This window comes from Miniopterus natalensis, chromosome 11, assembly GCF_054644295.1.
Source record: "Miniopterus natalensis isolate mMinNat1 chromosome 11, mMinNat1.hap1, whole genome shotgun sequence".
Lineage (NCBI taxonomy): Eukaryota > Metazoa > Chordata > Mammalia > Chiroptera > Miniopteridae > Miniopterus > Miniopterus natalensis.
The window spans coordinates 52,044,325-52,070,690 of NC_142091.1; the positions used below are offsets into that span (position 1 = coordinate 52,044,325).

The 26,366-nt window shown below is 44.0% G+C and overlaps 1 protein-coding gene across 1 annotated transcript; it reads right to left on the reverse strand.

Annotated features, from left to right (window-relative positions):
* Window positions 1-2,449: 2,449 nt before the first annotated feature.
* On the reverse strand, window positions 2,450-21,256 carry CSRP3 (cysteine and glycine rich protein 3). The gene is made up of 6 exons (XM_016201655.2): window positions 21,168-21,256; window positions 11,989-12,128; window positions 7,255-7,423; window positions 5,419-5,551; window positions 4,218-4,311; window positions 2,450-2,757 (listed from the first exon to the last, which is right to left on the reverse strand). The coding sequence occupies exons 2-6, from the start codon at window positions 12,098-12,100 to the stop codon at window positions 2,681-2,683; spliced, it is 585 nt and encodes a 194-aa protein (XP_016057141.1). The 5' UTR covers window positions 12,101-12,128; window positions 21,168-21,256; the 3' UTR covers window positions 2,450-2,680.
* Between the last annotated feature and the right edge of the window lie 5,110 nt (window positions 21,257-26,366).

The window sequence follows — 26,366 nt, forward strand, 5'->3', positions numbered from 1 at the left end:
CTTGCAGAGTGTGGATTTGGAGAACTGGAGGAGCAGGAGAGGCCTGGGAGGAGGTCGGGTAAGAGGATAGTCGAGAGAGTAGTGTCATGGAATTCAAGAATTTGCGTTTAGTCCCGCCTGCACTCTCTGCCGCTTCACTCAGCAAATGTCTGTTAAGTGCCTGCTATTTGTCCAGCGCTGTGAAGGCAAGCATGCCACATTCCAACGAGGAGGCAGGTGGGGATTCAAAATTTCAGTGCAGTGAGACAAGCGCCATGTTATTATATACTAGCTGTGGAAACATGGAGGTGGATTGATTCTCAGGTGGTTTAGCAAAGATTTTGCAGAGGAGATGGCATTTGACCTGTGACTTGAGTTCACCAGGAATTGTGTGAGACAGTAGAGATGGAGGGGGTTCTATCTTCCAGACATTTCAGGCAAAAAGAACAGCGTTGGCAAAATATGATGGTGTGAGGGTACTTGGCAGATTTGGAAAGCTTCAGGTCTCTGAGTGGAGGTGGAGCTTATATGGGAGAGATTGTCTAAGGCTAAGTTGAAGGGGTAAGTGTGAGGCCAATGCATGAAAGTCCTTATATGACATGCTGTTATGGACCAAACTGTAACTCTTCCCCCAATTTTATATGTTGAAGTCCTAACTTCTAGGACCTCAGAATGAGACTATTGGAGATAGGGTCTTTAAGAGGTAATTACATTAAAATGAGATCATTCAGGTGTGCACACACACACACACACAGAAGGCTACGGGAAGATGCAGGGAGAAGGTGGTCCTCTACAAGCTAAGGAGCGAGGCCTCAGAAGAAGTCAACTCTGCCAACACCTTGATCTCAGACTTCAAGCCACTAGAACTGTGAAAACATCATTTCTGTTGTATAAGTCACCCAATCCATGGTGTTTTTTATGGAAGCCTAGCATACTAAAACACATACCGAAGAACAGAAATGGAGGGGTGTGTTCTAGGGACATTTTGGAGTAAGAATCCAGGAGGCTTGGAGAGTGAGGCAAGGAAGGATGAGGGAGAGGGCAAAGCTGAGGGTGACTGAAGTTTTTGGCTTCAGCCTGGAAGTCTCATGTGGGGGACTTCCTTCCGAAGGGCCAGGGGAATGTGTTGCTTTCAAAGTCAGTGCAGGTTAAAGGGGCTTGGTTTGGTTAGTTCAGTTGATGGATCACTGGTGTTATTCTGTTGACAATGATGGAATCTCTTCTAAAGCTCTGGCAAAAAAGTTAAATTAAAAATACATGATCCTATGTGCTTCCTCCTGCAGAAAATGTGAAATGTACATTTTCAGGCTGTGTTGGTGGAACTCAGTGGCTGAATTACTTCAGTGAGTGTCTGGACAAGTAAAGCATACATCAGTGTGAGAGAGAAACATTGTGAGAGAGAAATGTTGATATTACATACCCCTACCATGGATTGAACCTGCAACCTAGGTATGTTCCCTGATCGGGAATTGACCCCACAACCTTTTGATTTACGGGATGACATTCCAACCAACTGAGCCACACCAGCCAGGGCTGTAGTTTCTCTTTGAAAGTGAAATGGGACACAACCTCTGCTAACTGTTTTTTCTTTCTGACCCATTCTATTAATGCCAATCAAATGCAGAAAATAACCAGGTGTAATTGCATTTTAAGTATCAAAAAATAAATAGGTAAGTAAGTAAAAAAGCCTGTCAGGGGCCTTGCCCATGACAACATGTAAGCAGCCTGAATAACTGCTCATTTTAAAGAAAGCATTCTTAGGACTTGAGCACAGAAAACCCATGGTTTAGTTGCATTCTTCATGACTTTTATCAATAAATATTTATTTGTTTTCATTTACTCTAAATAATTCAGAATTGCATGGTGGTGGGAGAAAAGCTTTGGTCATTAAAAGGGGATGCTGGAGAAAAGACACACTTGAGCTACAGGGAACTTGCTGAGGAGGCAGAGAGACATTTTTAATTGGCTGCATTTCATTCATGAGGCTGGCAATTTGATGTAAGGGAAGTTTTAAGAAAATTGCTAAACCCTCAGGAATTGTGCCAGAATAAAAGAAAATCATCCTCATATCATTTATGACACAGATGCCAACGCTGCATTTCATTCCTTTTCTGAGTTTTCACAAAATGTGTAACATTGCAAAGCCTGTGATGGGACAAAAGGATCTCCTCTTCAGCAGTTTTATTAGTTTTGATTTTCCTTTTCAAATCTGCTGTCGAGTTGCCTGTTTCCTCCGGGACCCCCGTTTTCTTCTCCGTTAGCTGTGACTACAGGGGAGTGCAGCTGACAGACTCTGGAAGACTACTTTTCTTTGGCCTGTGCTTCCTCCTCCTCACTCCTTCCCCAGTTGGCACCAAAATTTATTCTATTCTTTGCAGCTAGTTTTGTGAGCTATCTCTCTATTTTTAAAACTTCCCTCTATTTGAAAGAAAAGACCCTGAGACATTGAAGGTACTGATAAAGCATTTATTGCCTCTCCCATCCGAGGTAGCGTAAATAATAAAATACTTGTTACAGATTAAACTCATAATAATTTTCTTCCAAAGGTCTCTTCTAACTTTGCGTAAAGACTATGGTTACTTCTGAAGAGAAATATTGTCCAGCTACCAACCAAAGGATGTTTGGGGAAGGGCATCCATCTGGACAGGATCACTTGGGAAATGTTTTAGGCTGATGAAAGACCCGAGAACTGGTACACTTTTCACTCTTTCTTTTCCACTTGTTGTGTGAGGCCTCCAAACCCAATACCTGTTGGGCCAAAATTTTTGGCATAGCAAACTGTGAACGAAAATGGGGGAGAGAATGGGTTGGTTAGCACCATTGTTTCAGTTACTTGTCTGGATACAGTCCTTTCACCTGTGAGAAGCATCCTTTTGGTATATGTATTTATAAGATAATTTGTAAGTTAATTGAACACTTTATATTAGATCTAATAAAAATTGCTTATACTTCTTTGCACTTCACTGTATTCATAGACATTTTCTCATTTGAGTCGACACAGTCTGCCTGCCCAGCCCTGTCCCCCGTTGCCTCCTGCCTCTCCAGGCACGTAGATCGATGCCCCAACTTTGGGGCCTTTGTACTCACTGCTTCCTGTTCCTGGAATGCCCCCTCCCAAACCCACATTCATCCTTTAAGACCCAGAGGATGCTTGTCCGCTAAGAAGCCTTTTCTAACACCCCATGCTGATCACTGGCCTCTTTGTATGTTACCACATTGTGTGCAGTCTGCTACTAGAGCTTTTTTACACTTGCTAATGCAGTTAGTTGTCTCCCTGTTGATCTCCCTGCTGCTTAAAGCAACATTTTCTGGTTTTATGTCCTATGAATGCTGAGGACACTTTTGTGTCCTCTGCTGCCAGGAGAAGGCAATCATTGTGTCTCATCATGGGAAAAGCACTGGCAACCTACAGTTTTGATTAGTAATGTCCTCCCTCTGGCCCCCGTCTCGGTGTTCCCCTCACACAACTCCAACACACACACTTAGAGATCTTGAGACACCATCATTAAATGAAAGGGTGGGTGGGCCTAGGAGAGGCTCTGAGGTGGAGGATGCGTTGCCTTGGCCCTAATGCATCCCTTCCCTTTGGCAGCATCAGGATAGAGTGAAGCCTCTACTACCTCTCCACGAGACCAAGGGATCGTAGAGGCAGCTAGGGGCAGAGCTGTGAGGACCACAAGGAAAACCCGGCTGTCGGTTCTGTCTGTTAGTAAAGTGATGTGCAACATCAGCAGCTGTGACGTCAGGAAGGAAGGAGAAAGAGCAATGGAGGGAAGGAAGGAGGGAGGGAGGGAGGGAGAGAGGAGGGAGGATAGATAGACATGTCTTGAACTAAAGAGGGGCCAAAGAGCTCATCCCCCTAGTCACGCCTGTCTGCCACTCAAGGGGACAGAGGGCTTTTGGGCTTTCAGAAGAGAATGTGATGCTGTCTGTCTAGGCCTGTGGTCTCTTCCAGAAGCAGAAGCAAAACATTGCTTCCTCCTCCCCCTCCTTCCCCCGGGTACCCAGCTGCCCTGCGCCTCCGAGCATTTCCAAGCATCATCGCCCACATGCTCCGATGGAGAGGACCGGAGCTGGCTCAGGCAGAAGATTTCTTCTGCTTAGGATCCCCAGCCTGAGATCCCAAGCCCTGCTCAGGCAGAGCAGCTGTGCCTCCCCCTGACATGAGCCTCGGCATGGACACAGCTCCTAAGGACCCTCCTCAGGAAAACATCTTGAGAGTCTCCGGAACCACTCACCTTTACAGTAGAGCTCCCCATCTTTGTCAGTGACGTTCGTGGACTCTAGACTCTTCCCACAGATGGCGCAGCGAAAGCAGGTCTTGTGCCAAGGCTGAGGGGCACAGGAGAGCAGGTGGGTTACATATTTAATGTAGTGGGCTGCTTTCCACTTCCAGGTTCATGCCCCTGACCCACCGCATAGGAAGGAGTACCCCTGTCTTAACCATTGCTATACCTAATCAGGCCCCAGAATATTTTTTCCAGGGGTTTGAAGAAAATGAGATGCTATGGACTTGGCCAGCAATTCTCAGAACCCCTAAAATAAACTTATCAATGTGATTTCCATATGTATCCCTTCAGAACAGACTAGAAGACCAAGCAATAAACTGGAGAGGGGAATTTGGACTTGGGACAGTGGGTAACATTTACATGGAATATAAAGCTAAAGAAGAAAAGTGAGTAAGGCAATTATCCAGGTAACTCAACCTCATTTTAACTATATTTCTGTTAGGAAGAGTGCACAGCTTGGGTCATCTAGAAGATCGCCTGCCTTCTGCACATCTGGGTGTCTACCAGGCACTGCCCAGGAGTCCTCATATGCCTTCAAATGGGTGGAAGACACTGCCCTGATATTTGAAGTCAGTCACCACTCTCCGTGGCCTCCCGCCCCTCATTTAGTGTAAGCAGGATGTTTTTCTTCCGTCAGGCCCAAATCCTTTTGTGTCCGGCCTGAAACAGGAGCTCGCAGAGCAAGTGTGCGTTACTGTCTCAGACATTTGATGACTTTCCCGATTGCCAGGGCATTTGAGTGAGGGCGCTTCTTGCTGCTGTAAGGAGTTTGCTCTGCCCATCAGTGGTGGGGCCAGCAGTGGACTGAGTTATGTAGTGGTGACACGTTTCTGGAAGGCTCCCAGGGCTGACACCTTTCTGGAAGGACTGTGGACACTGAAGGGCAGAGAGGCTTGTGCATCTTTATCTCCAGGGCTTCTGGGAGCCTTATAGCTAGTAGGCTAATGCTTGTTGCATCAAATTCACCAGTTCCAGTTTCCAAGGGCACTGAAGGTGATAGTCACAGCCTGGGAAAGTGTGTGAGGATGGATGGCTCCTAAAATGGTCTCTCTAGAAGCTAAGGAGAAGGAAGGGTCTGGCTCCCACCCACAGTTCCTACTTTCTCTCATTCCTCCCAGCTGATCCATGTGGCTCATTTAGAAGGTCTTACCTTGCCACCTCCCATCACCTTCTCAGCAGCATAGACCGACTTTCCACATCGAGGGCATTTCTCTGACTCTCCGAACTTCGCAGTGAATTTGGAAGGGTTGCTGCTGGTGGCTGAACGTGCTTGCTTTGGGGATCTGATGGAAATAGACAAATGAATGAAACCCATAGGCCTCCCTTGACAGACAGTACTTGCTATGTGACCTTGCGCAAGTTACTTAACTTCTCTGTGCCTCAGACTCCTCATCTGGAAATTGGGGATAATTATGGTGCCTTCCTCACAGAGTTGTTGAGAGGGTTAAATGAGGTGGCATGAGCAAAGCCTTTAGAACAGTGACTGCCTGGCATGTAGTGAAGGCTGAAAAATGCTAGCTATGATTCATTTAAACCTTTCCTTTCTATGGTAAAGCGCTTAGGAAGTGTCCCATGTGTGTTAGCCTGCATTATTGTCATTGTCGTCATTGTGTTGTTGTTATTGTTAAACTATTTAGGTTTTTCTGTACCATCTTGAAGCCCACTGGTCTGTTTTCTGAAATGAGTTGTAAAAACATAGGGCAAAGAAGGGGTCTTAACAGTTGATATTAAACAAGCCATAGTCCGATAAGCTGAGGCATTCCTTGTCCCCATGTGAGCAATGTCCAAGATAGAGGCACAATAGCAACCTCTGTGTTTCCATATCTTGTGGTGTTTTCTTGTCTGTTTATCTCTTGAGTCTCACCATAACCTCTAAAGTAGTCAGGATTAGATGGAGGAAAGTGAGGGTTGGAGGGGCAACTGCCCAAGGTCAAACAGCTCATAAGCAGTGGAACTGGGATGAAACAGAGGTCTCCAGACTTTCGTCCCTCTTTGTGCTGCATAAAAAAGCCCTAATATAGAGGAGTGAGTCAGTAATGCATGGCAGAGAATGCAGTTGGTATCACCTTCTTTAAACATACTATCCATTTGGGACCGAGTAAGGAGAAAAATTAAAATGACTAATACACATCCTTGCACTTTTCCAGGCTCTACCATGGGCTCTTTGGAAGGGACCAGGTGACTCTTCAGATGACCTAACTGCCCTGTGGGGCAGGCTCCCCCCTGGGGACACTGCCTCAGTTGGGCTGGGCCTCTCTGCCCAGTCCCATCCCAGAGCGGAGCCTGGCCACCAGCTGGCCAGACAGCAGCTGCAGGTGAGTAGCTGTCAGTCTCTACTCAGTTCTGGGCTGGAAGTCAGTGTGATCATCAAGATGGGCAGAACAGACTGGGAGGCAGAGGAGGCAGAGCGTGATGTCCCAGCTCCTCCTGGGATAATGTTGGGGGAGACCTCAGCACTGTGTTGGCAACAGGCAGCGGGGGAGAGACACAGGACAGTTATAATGGATTGTTTACTCCTGAGGCACTCAGCCCAGCCCCACAGAACCATTCCTTCTGTGGACATGAGTCATCTTACAACTCAACGGAAAAAAAATCTTTTAGTGACAAGCACACAGCAAATGGCCATGGCTTCCCTGCCATATTCATGTGATTTACACAGAAAAGTTCAAAGGGAGGAAAAGAGAGACTTCATGCATTTTGCAAAGGTCACACAATGGGACATCTGTACTTTCTGGGTTTTCTCTTGACATGCAAACCAAGCACCATGGTGTAAAAGTAATTGCCCTTTAAAAGGCAGATAATTTAAAGAGAGCCTTTGGGGAGATGGCACATTGTTAAAACTTGGTCAGACTGAGGATTCCTGTTGTTGGCAAGTCGACAGTAGAGTTCATTCTCCCACTTCCAGAAAACTATGCTATGGGAACAGAATGAACTGTCCTGGTAACTGGGGCTGTATGGGGCTGGGAGATGCGGGACAGTAACTCACTGTTGGAATTGGAGGCCCAGGTGTTCGCCCGTGTCTGTGCTGAGGCAGCCGGCGCCTTGTCCAAACCCGATCCCCTTGGGGCCGTACTTGCGCCCATAGCAGACCTTACAGTAGATCTCCGACTCATGAGCTGCGACCGTGGTGCTGTCCAGAGCCTTCCTGCAGGCCACTGCCAAAGAAAGGAAGGTCAGGAGGTTGGGATTAGATTCCTCCCCACTTCCCTGCACCTCCAATGTCATGGTCGGGGCCAAGAGACCAAGCAGAGGGGCCCTTGGCCAAGAACACAACTTTGATTCCTGACCAGGACATCTGTCCTGGGTTGTAGATTTCAGGGCACTCCTCATTTCACAGATGAGGAAATTGGGGAACAGAGAGGGAGGTGGTGTGTTCGGTGGTACCCAGCTAGAAAGAGGTGGAGTTAGAACCAGGTGTGCGGTCTTGCAAAACTAGCTAAGAATATTGTCCCTGAATCGGAAGAACCTGAATTCCGGAGTGACTCCTCAATGACATCAGAGAAGTATGTGTGTGTATGTGTGAGTAGAGGGTAAGGGGCTGAGGCAGGAGATGAAATTATTTTTTAAAATTGTATCAGAATCAGGATTGAGCAGTTTCTCTACTTAATCATGGCCTTTGAAGGACACCACGATATTCAAGGACACAGTTACCACTGAAGCTACTTTATTTTTTTATTTATTTTTTTAATCCTCACCCGAGGACATTTTTTTCCATTGCTTCTCAGAGAGAGTTGGAGGGAGGGAGAGAGAGAGACAGAGAGAGAGAGAGGAACATCGATGTGAGAGACATATCAACTGGTTGCCTCCTGCACCCACCCTGACCAGAGGTACGTGCCCTTGGCCAAAATCTAACCCAGGACCCTTTATTCCATAGGCTGATGCTCTAACCACTGAACCAAACCAGCTAGGTCCCACTGAAGCTACTTTTGATCCAGTTCTGGAAGCCAGGAGGTGATGAGGGGGGTAGACCTTCTCCAGAGACCCTTAGACTTTTCTTGGCTCAGGCACCCTGGTCACCGTATGTTACCTAATGTAAAGTGTCCCCCATGGCAAGCCCCCATTTTTCCAAAGAGATTTATGGAAAGATTTATTATACCAATTTGAAAGAAGAACTTTTAAGGATATAAATGAAAGTGTTAAATCCCTACTTACAGTATTTAATTTAATAATATAAATCAATCACATATTGATTTGGAGATGTTATTTTTTTTCTAATCTCACACAAATTTGGGAAACAATTGTATCCAGACTCTTTCTCCGCATCTTCAGCATCACAGAGTCCCTGAGACAGCCGTCCCTGCTGGTTGTATCTCAACCAGAAGTTCCCATTAACATAACATTAGGGCAGCTTTTAAAAAATATGGAGGATTTCTACAACTTAATAACATGCTGAATTGCTTTGTAACAATGATCCTTCAAGGTTATTCATGGCGATGCTCAGTGCTTGTTAGAGTGAGGTCATAGCCCCAGGAATAAGAATACATGTGCATTCAATGTACTTGCCTCCTTTTTTAAAAATTTATTTTAATATATCTTTTTTAGTGATTTCAGAGAGAGCAAGGGAGAGGGGGAGAGAGAGAGAAACATTGATGATGAGAGAGTCATTGATCGGCTGCCTCCTGTGTGCCCCCAACTGGGGACTGAGCTTGCAACCTGGGCATGTGCCCTGACCGGGAATCGAATCCCGATCGCCTGGATCCTAGGTCGATGCTCAACCGCTGAGCCACGCCCAGCCCGGCCCCCCCCCCCTTTTTTTAACCAGGTCTATCAAGTGACCTCTATAAGCAATTCAGCACTGAGTGAGGTTCAGTGGTATTTTATTTTAAAAAATAAAGTGACTGAATATGAGAGTGGGAGTGGCAGGTGAGGATGTAGGTGAGGAAGGACTGGCCAGAAGTTGGGGGCCCTGTGGCTGGGGAACACACGTATGGAAATTCATGAGACAATTATGTCAATGTTATGGGTATTAAAAATTCTGTTGAAATTAAAAAAAAATAATAAAGTAATTAAGAGACTGTCTTATAGCATGAGAGACATTATAAGGCTTTGAAAACAAGGGAACCCCTTTTTATGAGGAACCATTTTGGGGGGAAAGGCTTTATATTTGGGCACATAAGGTATACACCTGCCTCTGCCCTTCTTGTTGCTCTCAGTTACCAGTCTTCAGAACAATTTCTCAAATATTTATAGATGTTCTGGATTCTGAGTTCCTTAAGGGCATGACTTTTTTCTTAATATCCCCAGAACATAGCATGGAGTCTGGCTCAGAATTAGTCTTCTGTAAACATTTGTTGAGCGAGCAAATGGATGGATGGATGGATGTATAAGTGGGTGAATGCACACGTGCATGTGTGAATGAAGACCAGTTATTGTCCACGATTATGCAACAGTAAGCTGCAGAACCATGACTGGCCTCAGAGCCTTTGACTCCTACGCCAGTGCTCATTCCCATCACTCCAGGACTGCTCATGCCCTATCATGCCCTGGCCAATTCGATAGCCACTCCTGGCTTCTGACCAGCTCTTATACACAGGCACAGTAGAGCTGTGCTGTCCAATACTGTAGACACTCGCCTCCACATGAAATGCTGCAAATGCAAAACACTCACTGGATTTCAAACACTCAAGACAAACAAAATAAGAATATAAAATATTTTGTTAATAATTTGTGTATTGATTGATTGCATATTGAAGTTATAATTTTTTAAATTATAAATTTAATTTTAACTAAAGTGTTCTAAGATTAGTTTCACATGTTTCTTTGTACCTTTTAAAAATATAGTTACTAGAAAATTTGAATTTGCATATGTGACTTGCATTACATTTCTTTTGGACAGCGCTGGTAGGGAGGATTAAGATTTGTCTAGAAGTTAGGCAAACATTGGTGGGATGGGCTTAGGTAGATTTTGCCTCTCTGAACTCCATTTCTGGCAATTATAGGGTTGCCTGTGGACAGGCAAGTTTTGCAATGATAATATAAAGAAGAGTGCTGCTTCTCTCTAGGATCTTTCTTTCTACCACTTTAGAAACAGATACTGCTCAGATCCCCATCCCACCTGCGAGTTCTAAGGAAAACATCAAAGGGTGGAAAGGAATGCACCACCAAAAGCTCATATTCCTTCTACCATGGCTCCATTGAACAGGGGCATCCTCCTGCTGACTGGGAAAGACAAGACACCCCTACCACGGAGAGCTTCACTATCATATCTGTTCCCACTCAGGTATCAAAGTTGATCAAAGGAGATTAAAGGCCTAGAAGGCTGGATTTCCATATCAAGAACTCCAGCTTTCTTCTTGTAACAACTTGTACAGTAGGTATAACCATCTCCATCTTATAGATGGGGAAATTGAGGCTTGATGGAGAAATGACTTGCCCAAGGTCTCAGAGTATATGGCAGAACCCAGACTAGCCATTTTTAGCCAATTCTAGTGTTCTTTCCAATATTTCTCCACTTATAAAGAACACAGACTATTTTTGGACAAAAGCCAGAGGGTTATGGGATAAACTCTCTTGAGCAATGATGTCTGGATAAGTGTAATAATAATAATGAACCTGATGGATGTGTCCAGTGACTTAAAAAGAATTACCCATTATTAAAACCCAAAGCATTAGTAAATCTGCCAACCCAGTCACTCAGAGTGGTATTTTCCCTTTCTTCGATTATATTTATGTTTGCTGTGGGAGGTGAGGGATAGTGGAAACACCTGCAGCAGATAAAACATTACTGTTTCTGGCAGCTTAAGGATGGAGTATCTCCTGCCCTAACAGATGGAGCCCAACCCTTGAAGTTCTGTTTGAAACAGTGTGATGCCTTGTGGTCACTGGGCTGAGGCAGGGAGGTGGGGTGAGGGACTATGGGGTTGGGGATCTGCCAAATGTCCAGTAAAGCTGACCCTCAAGCCAGATCTGCTGGAGGGAAGCAAAGAAGGTAAATTGCCAACACAGACTATTCTCCCAAAAGAGGGCTGGCTACTAAGAAACTCCACAATGCATTCATGTCAAAGAAACTAGAGGGAGTCTGAAGACACAGATTCTATTCCTGGCTCTGCTACTGATGCTCCAGACCCAGGCTCAAAGGTGAGAAATGACTTGTCCAAAGTCATGTGAGTCAGGCAGAGCCAGACTCCCAGGTGAGCCATGGGGTCTTAAAATTGCCCGATCTTGAACATTTGTGAATTTATGTCTGGCAGGTGATGGTAAAAATTTCCTTTGTCAAGTGACTGGTGCCCAGGCCCTGAACTTCTCCCTTTTTTGACTCTTAAACAGAATTGGCACGTGTTTCCCTGTCTGACACGTGTTCTTTCTTAGGAAAAGCCATTTGCAGCTGACTCCAGTGACAGCTGGCCAGTGGCAAAGACACCTAGAGCCAAATCCGTCCTGTCCAGATAACTAATGGTTGTCTTTCTCTGCCAAGTCACACTTGGTAAATGTCGCCACCAGGTTCAAGTTTTCACCAATGAGAGCAATAGCAGGCCAGCTTGTTATGACTTTGAGCTGCAGGGAAATGGCTTCAGAGCTGAGCAAGTGGTTGGAGAGAGGGTGCTCAGGAAAGCACAATCCCCTTCTAAGGTGGGACCCATAAATTCCCAGGTGATGCTGAAGATGCTGGTCCAGGGACCATACTCTGAGAACCACTGATATGTAAGTATCTGTGGCTGAATGTGAACTTTGAAGCACCCCCTGGACACTGAGGGGCCCTCGCGGTGTTCACCCAACTCACTGCAGAGGAAGCAGGTCTTGTGGAAACTCCTTCCGTTGCACTGGATTTCTTCCGCATGGTAGACTGTCTTTTCGCAGGCTCCGCATTTTGCTCCTCCACCCCAGTTCGGCATCTTGAAGACTTTCTGACCAAGGTCAAGTCTAACAGGATATAAAGCAAACACCCTAAATTTAGGCGGCCTTGGGAGTGAACCAATCATTGGTAGTTTAGTGGTCTGAAGACTAGGACTCTGCCCCAGTTTGTTTGGTAGTTCATCCATTCATTTGTTCATTCATTCGTTTGTTCGTTCAGCAAATAGTTACTGTGTGCAAGTCATTGCATAAGGCTCTGAGGAAGTCACTTTACTACTTTGGGACTCAGTTTCCTCTCCTGTTAAATTTCAAAAGCACCTGTGCCTGGCAGAGTTCCTGGAAGGAACAGATGAGCTAAATTTGTGTATATAAAATTATATACAAATATTAACTGTTATTATTTTTTCCATCTAGTGTTTTAAAAAATACTCCATCAGAAGTGGCAATACCCTACTAAAATGGTATTATACATATCAAGTGGTATTATCTTCTTATCTAGCTTAGCACTTCTCGATTCATTTGGGATCTTGCTAATAACATGCAGGTTCTGGTTTGATAGATCTGGGGAGAGGCAGGAAATTCTGCATTTCTAACAGTCTTCAGGCAGTGCTGATGCTGCTAGCAGTGGATAACCCTTTGGGTGGCAAAGCCTTAGCTAATCTTGCTGATAAAAATATATACTATATAAAATATCCTGTTCAGATGTATTCTTCCTATTCATTAATTCCTTTTTAAAGAAATATCCCAGGCAATAAGCACTACTCTAGATCAGTGGTCTGGAAACCTCCCTTCTGCTTCCGAGGCTACCCACAATTCACTGTGCGCATCGAGAGGAGCCTCGTAGCTTCTCTTACATCTGTCTTCCCAGCTATACTATAAAGAGAGTCATTTTTTCCTTGCTGCTTCACAGGGCAGTTTAGAGGATCAAGTGACATGATGCGTAGGAAGGGGCTTGACAGAGCTCGAGGTGCCAGGTGTGATCCCAGGAGCCGGGTGATGCTGCTGTGTCTTTCCGCACCCTTTGAGCACATTCTGCTGCAAGGGGCTGCTGATACTCACAGCCCTGGGCCGTCGCTGCCTCCTCACTAGAGAGCTAAGTTTAAGAGATATTAGGCAAGGAGGAACATCAAAAAACTGTTTTCCTTTCTGTGTCTGTGTGTAAGTATGAATCCAGTTTTCAGTTTCCCCAGAGCAAAACCATGTCATCAATACTCAGTGAAAATTTCTGAAATCCTGCCAACCTCAGGGGGGCTGAATTTTCGCTGGGACCCTTTGGTTTCTAAGAAGCCTAGTGTGTCATTTTGTCATTGACACCAAACACTATCAGGTCATTCCAAGTGGCTGCTGCTGACTTTTTCTTTCCCTTCTGGGAAACTATTCACCTTCTTGTAATAGTTGGCGATTGCCACTAAGCCTTCCTGGTCACTGGTCAGGAATGTGTCTCCCAGCCTCATAACAAAGAGAGGTTTTGCTAAGAAACAGGAGGTAAATAGCAAACAGACCACTGAACCCGATACTTGGACCAAAGGGAACATCCCTACCTGAATGTCCCTGCAAGGAGCTTTTCCTATTTACAAAAACAGTGTGAGGGTAGCCAGGAACATCCTATCCTTCCTCTCATAGAAGCAGCTCTTTTAATTCAGTACAATTTTAGAAAATAACTTTTTTTTAAAGGAAACATTTAATGCTTCTATTTCTATAGTTCAAATTGTTTAGCATAGTGGAAAGAGTAATAGATTTTGAGTTGAAAGGCTTGAGATCAAGTCTGTATTCATTCATTCATTCATTCATTCATTCATTCATTCATTCATTCATTCATTCAGCATGCATTTACTACCAAACTCTCATGTGTCAAGCACTGCACCAGGTACCGGTGAGGGATCAGGGGGAAGAAGATGTAAAACATGAGCGATCTGTGTCCCCTAGAATTGAGAAGCCCAAGTTCTACCAAGGAAGACAGGCAGGGACCAGAACGCTGTGCACCAGAGGAGAGTCTGGTGAGAAGTGCCATGAAAACTCGAGGGAGGGAATGGCTGCCCACGTTTAGATTGGAGAAGAAAGCAGTGAGTTGGAGGACCACAGAAGACAGCACACCCAAATGGGGTTTTGAAGGATGATTCAGAGTTCACCAGAGAAAAGGGGAAGAACACTCCAGGCAGAGAAGAGAACACACAGAAAGGCATAGAGGCTTTAATATCCACTAATCAGAGAGCCCAAATTATTTATTTTTCTACTCCATTAAAATTTTTATTTTTATTTATTTTTTAAATATATCTTTATTGATTTCAGAGAGAGGAAAGGAGAGGAAGAGAGAGAGAGAGAAATATCAATGATGAGAGAGTCATTGATCGGCTGCCTCCTGCACGCCCCCGACAGGGGATTGAGCCCGCAACCCGGGCATGAGCCCTGACCGGGACTCGAACCCCGATCGCCTGGATCCTAGGTTGACGCTCAACTGCTGAGCCACACCCGGCCGGGCTCCATTAAAATTTTTAGAACTTTTAAGATTGGAATAGATTTTCAAGGTTGACCAAACCCTTCATTTACAAAACGGCGAGGCATAAGTAAACACTTGGGAGTATTTTCTTAGCTAACTTCTTTTTCTGATTAAAGATGATGTATTCTCTGAAAGAGAATAGAGTCACATAATTTTCCTCATGTTCATTTTGATCCAGAGTTTCAATTTAACATAAAATAGAGGAGAAATGTAATATATATCCAGGAATGTGACAGTGACACTTGTGAAATTAATGATGTGGAAATTTTCAATGAAAACCACCCTAGGTCAAATTTCTCATTTCAGATCTCCAGTGGAGATTTCATTGGCATGTCCTGTAAGTTAATGAGGGAGAGAGATGCCTCTTGGATGTGTGTGCATGTGTTTATTAAGCAATTGCTTACATGTGATGCTTTTCAAAGTGAGAATACGATTATAGATAATAACTTCTTTACAAAGTAACGTATCCTAGCACAGGTGTTTTAAAAGTGATCATAAATATCTGACATACATATGTCAGGACTTGAAACCCAAAATAGAAATCCATAAGCATTCTATTAAACAGGTGCTCAGTTCCATTTCTAAAGATGGAATTGTAGCTGTGGAGGCCAAACACAGAAGACATCTCTGCTTTTTTCCTTCCAATGCTTAAAGGCCAAAAGGCAGAGGGTGTTGTAAAGCATTCTGAATTGGAAGACACGGGTTCTAATCTCCACCTTGTGACCTTGAACTTGGGTGGAAAATGGCGATAATACTATCTCCTGAGCTTTCCTCACAAGTCCATTGTGGAGGTCATGGAAATATGATGGAATTTAAAGCAGCACAGTAGCCCCCCACTCATCTGCTGGGGACATGTTCTTAGACCCCCAGAGGATATCTGAAGCCACGTAGAGTAGTGAACCCTATTTATACAGTTTCCCTTAAAGGAAGCACTTTATGGCTTCCCTGGCATATCTGAATCGCCAGCATTGCTCCTCTTGCACTTTGGGGCTGTCATTAAGTAAAACAAAGGTGACTTGAACACAAGCACTGGGATACCTCAACAGCTGATCTGAAAACCAACACGGCTACTAAGTGACTGATGGGGGCGGGGAGTGTATACAGCGTGAATATGAGATTCACGTCCTGGGTGGCACGTCATGAGATTTTATCACACTACTCAGAACATGCGCAGTTTAAAACTTATGAATTGTTTACTTCTGGAATTTTCCATTTAATATTTTTGGACCAAGGTTGACTGCCGGTAACCGGAATCATAGAAAATCAGAACCAGGGGTAAACGGGACTTTACTGAGAAGCTATTCAAAGGCAAGGCATGGTTGCACCCATTATATCAGGGTGTTCAAATAGCACCAGTTTGCTCAGTAAGTTGCCAGGATTTGAAAGCACACTTAGGCTCTGGCTTGCACACATAACCTTCTTAGCCTCCTGCATTGCTGTGGAATTCCTGTGTCTCAACACTCCCCTAGCCAGGCCTGTAATGTGCGTTTACGCTGGCAAGATCCCAAGGGATGGGCCATTTGTTTATCCGTGTTGCCTGGCACAGGCGAGGGTCATTGAAGGTGGGACACCAAATATAGGCTTGCCTGTCACTCAGCCCCATTTGTCCCCTGGGTCCCAATCTTCATCCATCTCCTGGGCCAGTTGGGGAGATGGCTGTTGTCACAGAGGAAGTTGCTCAGGATAGAAGTGGAGCGCAGTCTGAGATTAACTAAGACGGGACAGAACGCAGGGCCCTGCTACGTCAGCAAGGGAGAAGAGGGCACCAGACTTTCGGGTCCCCAGGTCCGGTGAGAGATGACTTGTATAGGCTTCTTAATGAGTAACGCTGTGGAAGAGATGATACTGGGAAGGTGCTGTAGCAGGGGCTGGGAAAGCCCTGGCTGAAATGCAGGAGATCAGAGTCCCTGTTCTGTCTTACTTCTTCGAAGCTGTATGCTCTGGGAAAACCCTGCAAGCTCTCTGAGCCTCAGCATCCCCTCTAAAACAGGCGCCATAGCCCCGTCTGTTTCACTATGCTGGCAGGACAGTAGCACTGCAAGTGTGTCAGATCACTGCGTAAACTGGAGAGCATTACAAAATGTAAGGGCTCATTAGTTCTGCACTAACTCTAAGTGGTTATGCATCATTGTGGATTTTTAAAAGAAAAACCAGCTGTGTATCTTAAGTATATTCTTCTTAACCCAACACTTTTGTTTTTGTTTTTTGTTTGTTTTTAAACGACCAATTATGGGGCTGAAAGGTGATACCTCAGGGCAAAAGTGGATGGGGTGGATACAATGGGCACTGAGTGATTCAGTTTCTTCTTTGTCCATTGAAGTACCTGGGAAGAAACCTTAGGCCCTGATCGAGCAGAGACCTCAAGCAAACATGCCATTTTTAGCTCAGTGTTGGTATATTTAGTCATCCTGTTAGATGCCTGATCATCCTACAGTGAGTTAAATTTTCTACACTGGCTGAGACAGATTTTGGGTCATAGAAACTTTTATCTGGAATTTAACTGATAATTGTCATTATTGCTAATATAATATTATTGTTGAAACTAATGTGTGTCAGGAGATCAACCCTTGGGCCAGACCCTGTGTCATATCTCTCTTAATCTTCACAGCAACCTTTCAAGGTAGGTAACATTATAAAATTTACTTTAGAGATGGGGAAGTGGAGTCTGAGGGAAATTACATTGGTCAAGGTCACATGGCTAGTTGCAACTTGTGTCTCTGACCCCAAAGCTGTGTTCTTATATTATCATTAACTACTACTTATTGTTAACCATAAATACATCAGTTGCTTTGTATAAACTATCTTTAGTACAACAGCACTGCAGAGCTAATTTTGTTATCTCCATTTTGCAGGTAAATAAAACTGAGACTCAGAGTTTAAGTGACCTGTCTGAGGTCGCACAGCTAGTAAGTGGCAGAGCTGCTATTCAAACCCCAGTTAGGCTGGTTCTGTATCCCATGTCCCTGCTCACAACATACTGGGGAAGGGACAAGGCTCAGCACCTCTGTTAACCAAATGTCCCAGATGATGGGAATTGGGATCTGATAAACCCACGTCTCTCCATGGGACAGTACTCATGGGTAGGAATAACAGGGAGACTGAATTCTATTCAGTAAAATAAAGCACTTTTTAGGAGTCAGTGCTATTCAAATGTGGGAAGGGCTCCTTTGGGGATGAAGAGGTCTCTCTCACTATTGATTTCACCTAGACTGGGGATGAATGTCCAAGTGCTGTAATGTCGTGAAGCCCTTTCAAGGGTCCTTCAGACCCTGAGACAGATTTAGGGAGCTGAACGGCAAATGGAGCCTCACCCTGCAGAAATGCTGCCCTATTGCATCCCCTCTCAAACACTGCCTTTTCTCTATCCTCTTAATCCAGGTAAGGGAAATGACATAGCATAGTGGAAACACACTGTGGAAAGGCTTTGGAAAAATGGCCAGAGTTCAAAAAACACTATCTGTTGGACCTTGGGCAAATGGCTCAAAACCTCTGAGCCCAGGGTCCTTTTTCATGTAAAGAGATGGTGAGAAGGCTTGTCTTAGAAGGTTGTTTTCAGGTTAAATAAGATAATAATAATAGCAAAGCTACTATTTATAAATTCTTAATACATAGCAGGTGTTTAATAATTTATGTTGCTTTCATTATTATAATTTTATCTCTAGTTTTTAAGTCCATTTTCTTTTTAAATTTTTATTTATTGATTTTAGAAAGAGAGAGGAAGGGAGAGAGAGAGAGAAACATTGATTTATTGTTTCACGTATTTATCCATTCATTGGTTGTTTCTTGTATGTGCCCTGACTGGGGACTGAACTCGAAACGTTTTTATGTCGGGAGGATGCTCTAATCAACTGAACTACCCAGCCAGGGCCTAAATCCATTTCCTTGAAACATGCAAATTTCTCCTCACTTCTGCTCAATGGCCCTTCTGGTTCAGACTGTGAACCAATTCTGTTTCTCAGCCTTCAGAGCGCACTGCACCCAGGAACAGACCCAGCCAGGCAGGGAGACAGCCCCCTTGAGGGGATCAGGGTGCCGGTCCCAGGGACGGCATGTCAGGCAAGGTCCTAAGCCTGTGCCCCGGGACAGCCGCCTCCTCTCTTTGGCAGCTCTGGTGACCTAACACCAGCTGACCTCTCTGGTGACCTGCACTTGAAGGGAAGCAGTAAACCCAAGCAGAGTCCCTCCCCGTGGCCCAGGGAGACAGTGACCTTCAGCTCCCGCGTGTAGGACACTCAAGGTCAATAGCTTCCTCTGAAGCTCCTGAACAGGCATGTGAAGTCTCCCGTGGAGAGGCCCTTTCACAAAGCCTGGGAAGCACAAGTCACTTATTCCCCTCCCAGAAATAAACCCAGGTGTTGGCCGTCATCTCTTTAAAACTTAGACATGATAGACATACCTGCCCACTGCACTTAGGCTGTGACACTTGGGTCATATTACATCTTTTCTGAAGTCGTCTCCGAAGTAGGGCCAACATTCACTCTCAGAAGCTCACTTTGTTCTATTTTGACCTCTGTCATTTGTTTTTAAGGACCACATTATACTGGCTCTGCCAATTTCTAGCCATGTGACCCTGAGTAATTACTTCTCTTCTTTTGTTTAAGGAAGTGAATGACTTCTTGCAGGATTCTCTGTGCCAGTTAAATAAGCTAATGTTGTTCCACACCCGAAGTAGGCCAGTAAACAACCAGCAAATCATGACCAGCCCTTTCCCCTGATGAGGCTCAGAAACGTCTTCCATCCTCCATGGCCCTTAAAACAATCACTGTCTTCCTGCCTTTTTTCACATTTCTCTTTGGCCATGAAGCCCCACCCTGGGTACAGTAATCCCAGACATCTGAGCAGCACGCTTGGCATTGGAAATCTACCTGCTCAGGAGTTTTAGTTCCTGTTTATTATGTTCCTAGTTTGGGTCCTTTCTCTTGGAAAACAATCATTCACTCTGACCCCTGCACTTTTATCATCACATTTGAACTTAGCAGGAAATCCTCCTGCAGCCCATCGGGGTTGGCACTGTGGCTTTTCTCAAAGACCCCATGTATTTGTGCAGCTTTTTAAAGCTTTGCAAAGTACTTTCCTATACTTTGTCTCATTAGATTCTAACAAATCCCTTTAGGGTAGGTGGCCTTACGTTAACTTTCCTGCTCAGAAAATGGAAAGTCAGGGAAGTGATGTTCAGGCCTGCCTCCCTTTAATGAATGGCTTGTGCATGTGGGTGGCAGAGCACCTGTCTGCCTGGGCTGGAGAGGCCACCAAGCCCCACGGGTCAGCTCTACTCCCTGCCAACAGCCAGGGCTCATTTTCATGACTGAGTTGATCTAATTGGAACCAAAGCCAAGCCAGAAGAATCCCTTACATTTGCTGGGTCATAAAGCAGTTTTACATACGCTGTGATGAGGCGGATATACCCAACCTGGAGATTCAGTCCCCAGAGCTAACTGAGAGCGCAGGCTCTCCCTCCTCCCGCGCCCTTCCTGCGGTTCCGGCCCACCCTTCCCCCCATGAGTGCTGCCTCTATCCCCCCAGTCCCAACTCAGGACATGGTCAACCCAAGCTCATTAAAGTGCACTGAACTGTACTGCAGGGAGACGGGGCTTCTCCTGACTAGGTCACCGACTCCTCCTCCTTGGGGGAGTCATCGCGCCAGCTCAGGGATGGGAACAGAAATTAGAGGCGGTGGCTTTGTTCTTTGAGTGGCATCTCCACTCAGACCATCGCTCAAAACCACTCCTCATTTTCAGTCACACTCCTCCCTGTCACTCACTGGGATGTACAAAAAAAGGAAGGAAGGAAGAAAAGAAATAAAAAATCCTTGACTGAAGCAGAGAGGAAACACGGGGGATCACCCCTCACTCCCGGCTGGCAATTATCCTCCTACTAAATAGAGCTCTTAATGGATTTTCAACATAGTAATGTCTCTTTCAGATAGTTTTGGTTAATTTAAAATTATTAAAAGCAAGTCTGTTGCTAAACATCCTTGGGATATAAAATCTGTTTTAAAGCAACAAACGTCACTGAGTATTTCCCATATACAAGGCAGGGTGAGGTGAAGACTAAAATCTCAGCCATTCACCTACACATTTGGAAGAGCACAATTCCTTGTTTTTTGAGCACTGGAGAGCTGGCTTTTGCTGTATTGTATCCATTACACCGCTTTAGAACTGCGCAGCACTTTACAGTCTAGAAAAATGTCACCACATCCATGTTGATCCTTACAGAGGAGACCAAGACCCTGAGGGAAGGAACTTCTTAAAAGTCACACATCCATTCATTATGTGGTTCTAGGACTAGAATTTGGGTCTTTTGACTAAGACAATAGGAAACATTATTCCACCATGAAAATAGTTTTAGACCAAAAATAATACATTACTCATTTCTCTGTCTGTGAGGTTCCCTTAAGCCCCCAAATATTAATCGCCTTTTTAGGAATTTCCTAAACAACTGGTAGGTCCACACCAGAGTCGAGCATAGCTTGAGTCTCCTCACACAGAACCAGAGTGGGTGCTCGTACTTGGGAGTGAAACACATCCGCACTCTGTGGGCCCTTTCACGTCCCCCCAGCCGCCAAGCCAGCAGCCCCCCCCCAGCCCGACCACTCGTCTTGCTCCACTTACCTGCCTGTTGGGTCTCTGTCAGCTCAACTGAGTAAGGAGGGGCCAACGTCCTTTTTAAATATATGGAGGCTGTCACCAGCCTTGGCCTGCAGAGGGAAGGCAGGAGGGAGGCCGAGGGGAGACATGAGTAACACAACTGCTATCAGAGGCTGAAAATAGCCTGTGACCAAAGCCCTGAGTTTGTTCCCCCCACACCAGCTGTGGGGCCTTTGGTGAACAATATAGCTTGGGTTCTGTTTTTACTGCCAGTCGCCTAGGGCACCAAGGGATCAATCTGAGGAGTGTAAATTTCTGATCGAGTGGTTGGAACAGGAACGAGGGCAAAGAAGGATTTTAAGTCTAAAATCATTTTTCCAGGCTCCTACTCCTCTGACCTTTCTGGAAATCAATGCGAGGTACCTGCACATGAATCATGAGCCATATCTGGGAGCCCACTTGAACTCCAAGGCACGGGTCAGTACACTCGTGCAGAGAACTCAGAGCTAAAAATAAGAGTGATGGGTGTCTGAAGCGATACTCAGATAAGCTCTTCAAAGAAGCTTCAGGAAAAAAGCTCAGTAATCATCAGGGACCTGTCATGCCACGGCCCACCATTCTATGAAAAAAAAGTTTTCTCTAAAAAGTTGTGAGAAACTTTGCTGGCCATCTTTTTCTATTAAGAATTTAACATGTCAGGGCATCGAAGTTATGACCAGTCTTCATAAGTCTCTGTAAACCCACATTTTCATTGGAGGTCTGATTTCTTTTTGCCTGGTATGCACATATTTTGGCTTTGATCAAGCATCAAGGACTCACATGAATTGTAGAATTCGATAGCTGGCAAGAAGTTCAGAAATTTAATAGACTAATTCCATCATTTATGGCTGAGGTAACTGAGGCACCTAACTTGCTCAAGGCCAGATAATGTGCCATTGGCAGATTCCAGATGGAAATTCAGGTCATTTGTCTCTCAGGTGAAGGCACTTTCCACTAGTGTTGACTTGGATGTTGAGATTAGATGTAGGCAGTAACTAATTGAGGGGTATATATAATCCAGCCTTTCAGATCAGCCATATTAGCCCTTTAGTTACATGCCGACAAAAAAAATTGGTTGAGAGAATATTTCACTGTAAAAAGGGTTGTGTTAATGTCACAAATATGAACACAACACAACTTATGAAATATCCTTGGTCTATGTTTTCATGCAAGTCTACTCTTCGTGGAAATGGTGAAATGGTGAGTACTCTAGAATGTTAAAGTTGTAAGGGACTTTAGAAGTCTCCTAGAATAGCAGATTTCAAATTTTCTGGGTTTTTGTGGTTTTTCTTAGAATGAGAATACTTTTTTCCATAGATAAATATTAAATGGAACATCAATATATATAGCAGATAAAAGAGGAACTTTCTTGTTTGAAATAAATAGGTGGTCGAATAGTCCCACTCACATAGCCTTTCCCTGAGGCCCCAAAGCTTCTAAAATACTTCTTTGGGACAAAATTTAAAAGTCATAAATGTGTTCCACCACTTTCATTTTATAGATACAGATATTAAGGTCTAAAGAAGGGATTTGATTGCTTAAGGGGAGATGCAATGTATATAGTAGAATTATTTACGGAGCCAGGAATCTGGGATTGACTATAATGTCTCTGGCTCTTAAAAAAGGTATTCTAATTATACAGCACAGGAATGCATTTTTATTGGGAAAGACTAAACAAACAAAAATATGTTTAGGGCAAAATATAAAAGTTTCCACCCATAATCCTACTCTCCTTCCCAGAGTTAATAACTGACAATATTTTGGGTTTTACTAACTTGAGTCACCTTTAAAAGGGGATTTTAGCTCATTCACATTTACAGTGATTTTGGATACATATGGAATTACTCCTTTCATCTCATTTTGTTATATTTTCATAGTGTTTCTTTTTTTCTTTTCTGGCCTTTTTTCTTTTTAATCTTCAAAGGAGGATATTTTTTCCATTGCTTTTCAGAGAGAGTGGAAGGGGGGAGAGAGAGAGAAACATTGAGGTGAGAGACACCCTGACCTGGCTGGGAATCGAGCCTGCAACCAAGGTAGGTGCCCTTGGCTAGAGTCTAATCCGGGACCCTTTACTTCAGTCCATGGGCTGACACTCTAACCACTGATCCAAATTGGCTAGGGCTCTTTTCTGGACTTTTAATAGTTTTCATTGTGTCATGTTTTTCTCTTATGATTAGAAATGATTCTCTCTAATTTAAAAACTAATGCTACAATAAATATATATTTGTTATTGACATCTAGATTTAATTGGTAGCTATATTCTGTTTCTTCCATGGGATGCGAAACTTCCTGCCCACCACCTCCCACACGTAGATTATCTGGGATTTTAGTTCCAGGTTGTAATTAGTTTTGTTCCTTATGCATCAGTGGTTATCTGAACCTAATTATAAATTTTACTGCTTTCTTCATTCAACTACTATTCCTTGTATATTTTTTTGTATCTTACATTTTAAATTCTGTTTGTGTGTGTGAGAGAGAGACACACACACACAGGGAGAGAGAGAGAGAATGCATTCTTTTTTATTAAATTTATTGAGATGACATTGGAATGCATTCTTGATGAATTCATTGAAAGAGTTTGCTGTAAGTGAACTAAATTGTCATATAATTGAAAAGGTTTTCTTTTAGTTTGCTAGAACTGCTGTAACAAACACCCTACACTAGGTGGCTTAAACAACAAAAGTTTATTTTCTCACAGTTCTGGAGGCTAGAAGTCCAAGATCACGTGTCAGAAAGGTTGGTTTCTTCTGAGGCCTGTCTCCTTGGCTTGTATGTAGATGGCCACATTCTCCATGTCTTCAGAAGGTCTTCCCCTGTGTGTGTCTGTGTCCTAATCATCTCTTCTTATAAAGACACCAGTCATGTTGGATTGTGGCCCATTCATCTGACCTCATTTTACTTTTAAAGGAACTGTCTTCAAATACAATCACGTTCTCTGGGACTAGGGGTTAGGACTTCAACATATGAATTTGGGGGGACACAATTCAACCTTTGACAGTCTTAATTTTGCCTTACACGTGGATGCTAGTTCAACAGTCTCTAGAGTTGTTCTGTGCAGTACAGCAGCCAGTAGTCACATGTAGCTATCTACACTGAAATTATTTAAAAGTAAAGAAAATTAAAAATTCAGTTCCTCAGTCACAGCAGCCATATTCCAGTGCTTAATGCCCACACTTGGCTAGCACCTACACATTGAACAGCCTGGATAGAGCATGTCTCCATCATTGCAGAAGTCCCCTTGGACAGTACCGCTGGGCTTCTTCATCTGAAAATGGAGCAAATCCCTTTTGAATTCTATGAAGAGTAGATAATTTAAAGCATGTGTCAGAGACACAGCAGGGTGCTCAGTCAATACTAGCTGAATGTTGACTCAGCAGTAAGTAAATGGTAATATTAGGACTAGAACCCACTCTTCCTGTCCCATTTTCCTTCAGAATAACCATAAATGAGTAAGCCATTGAGAAATAGAGGACACAAAGAAGATTCGGCAAGCAGGAGGTGGGACAAAGAGGGCAATCTTAAACACGTGCCTTAGAGCAGTGCTTCCAAACCCCAAATCAGAACAAGCATTATTCTATTTAATCCTCATAAAAACTTCGTAAGGAAGGTATTATTATACCCATTGTCTGAGTGAGAAGTGAAATAAATGTAGCTCAGGAAGGCTAAGTAACTTCTCCAGGGCCACACAGTGAGTCAGCAGTGAGTCAGTGGTAATGTCAGGCCTCGAGTCGACTGCTTTCTCTTCATTCCCCTAAAATAACTGAAATCTGGTAAGTTATTTGGAAACAGATCACTAAGGAGACAGAGAACTTTAAACCCAGATCGAACTCCAAACCCCTTTTACAACAGTGGTTCCCAAATTGTTTGATTGTGGTCCCCTCAGTAAACATGTTTGAGCAATACATACACATACACACATATGTACATATGTGTGTACCTATATTTATACTATATACTAAAAATATAAAACTAAATGTAATGAAAGTTCCAATCCATTTTCTCATACTCCAGTATTGTTACACATGCTCCCTCAGGTGCTGCTCCACTTCAACTTCGGAAGCCACTGCTGTAAACCGTGCCAGACAAAGAAAGAATCTGCGGTTGAACTTAGAGGCCTGGAATCTCAGCTTCCATCTGCTCATCCAAATCACTCTGAAAAGAAACATGATTGGATCCTAATGTATTCAATATCAGCTACATTCTGGGAGTTACCAGGGCTTTTCAGTATTTCTGTGCACCAGGAGTCTGACATTTGTCTTTGGTTCTTATTTCAAAGACAGAAAATTTAAAACTATCATTCAAAGGTTGCTCCTGGCCATGTGTCCCATCCATGAAAGGCAGAGAAATGGGCAAAGCAACACTTAAATGTATCAAGATGGTTATTTTCCCCCCAAGAGATAAACATAAATATTGTCATCCTCACTGAAATGAAAGTGAGAGTTGATGAAACAAATAGCTGATTTACTTGCATCATCCACATCTTTAAAATTGTTCTTGTTTTTATGGCCATTCATCACTTGCTGATTTTAGTGATAACAGTGTTCTTTACATATTGCATTCAGCTTAAAAGCTCTGCCATGCATTTCTCTCTCAGTTATGATCTCTTTCCTCTCTTTCTCTGTCCCTCTATGTCTGTTTGTCTTTCTCTCAAGCAGTGGGAAGATATAGGTGTTATTATTTCCTTTTTGCAGGTAAAGAACCTGACTTGAGAGGTTAGGTCACACAGCCACTAAATGGTTAAGTCAGGAGCTGAACCAGGTTCTCTGCTCCAGAGCCAATGCCCTGCGAAAATTCTAACGGATCTGGTGGGCGTCCTTCAGTTGGGAGAGAGGACACTGCCGATCCCAGAACCACTGCAGGTCCGAACACCTCCACAGCCAGCGAACCAGCTCAACATCATCTTGTGCTGAGAGATTAGCAGAGCTTTACATCGGTTGTCCCGGGGGTTCAGTAGAGGCTGTTCCTACATTTGTTATTAAGCCAGTACAAAGCCTCTAGGAGAAGCCCAAAGCTGTCCAAGCTCCTGACCTGAGCAAGGCCAGCAAATTGACAAATGCAATCAACTCACAGAGGTTCAGAAGTGGATCAATGGGATGGTTTTCTTAGAAGGTTTTTCCACGAGTTGAGTAGAGTCCATGACTGTTCACGTGTGTCAGCAACAGATACTTCAACAATCCTTTGATC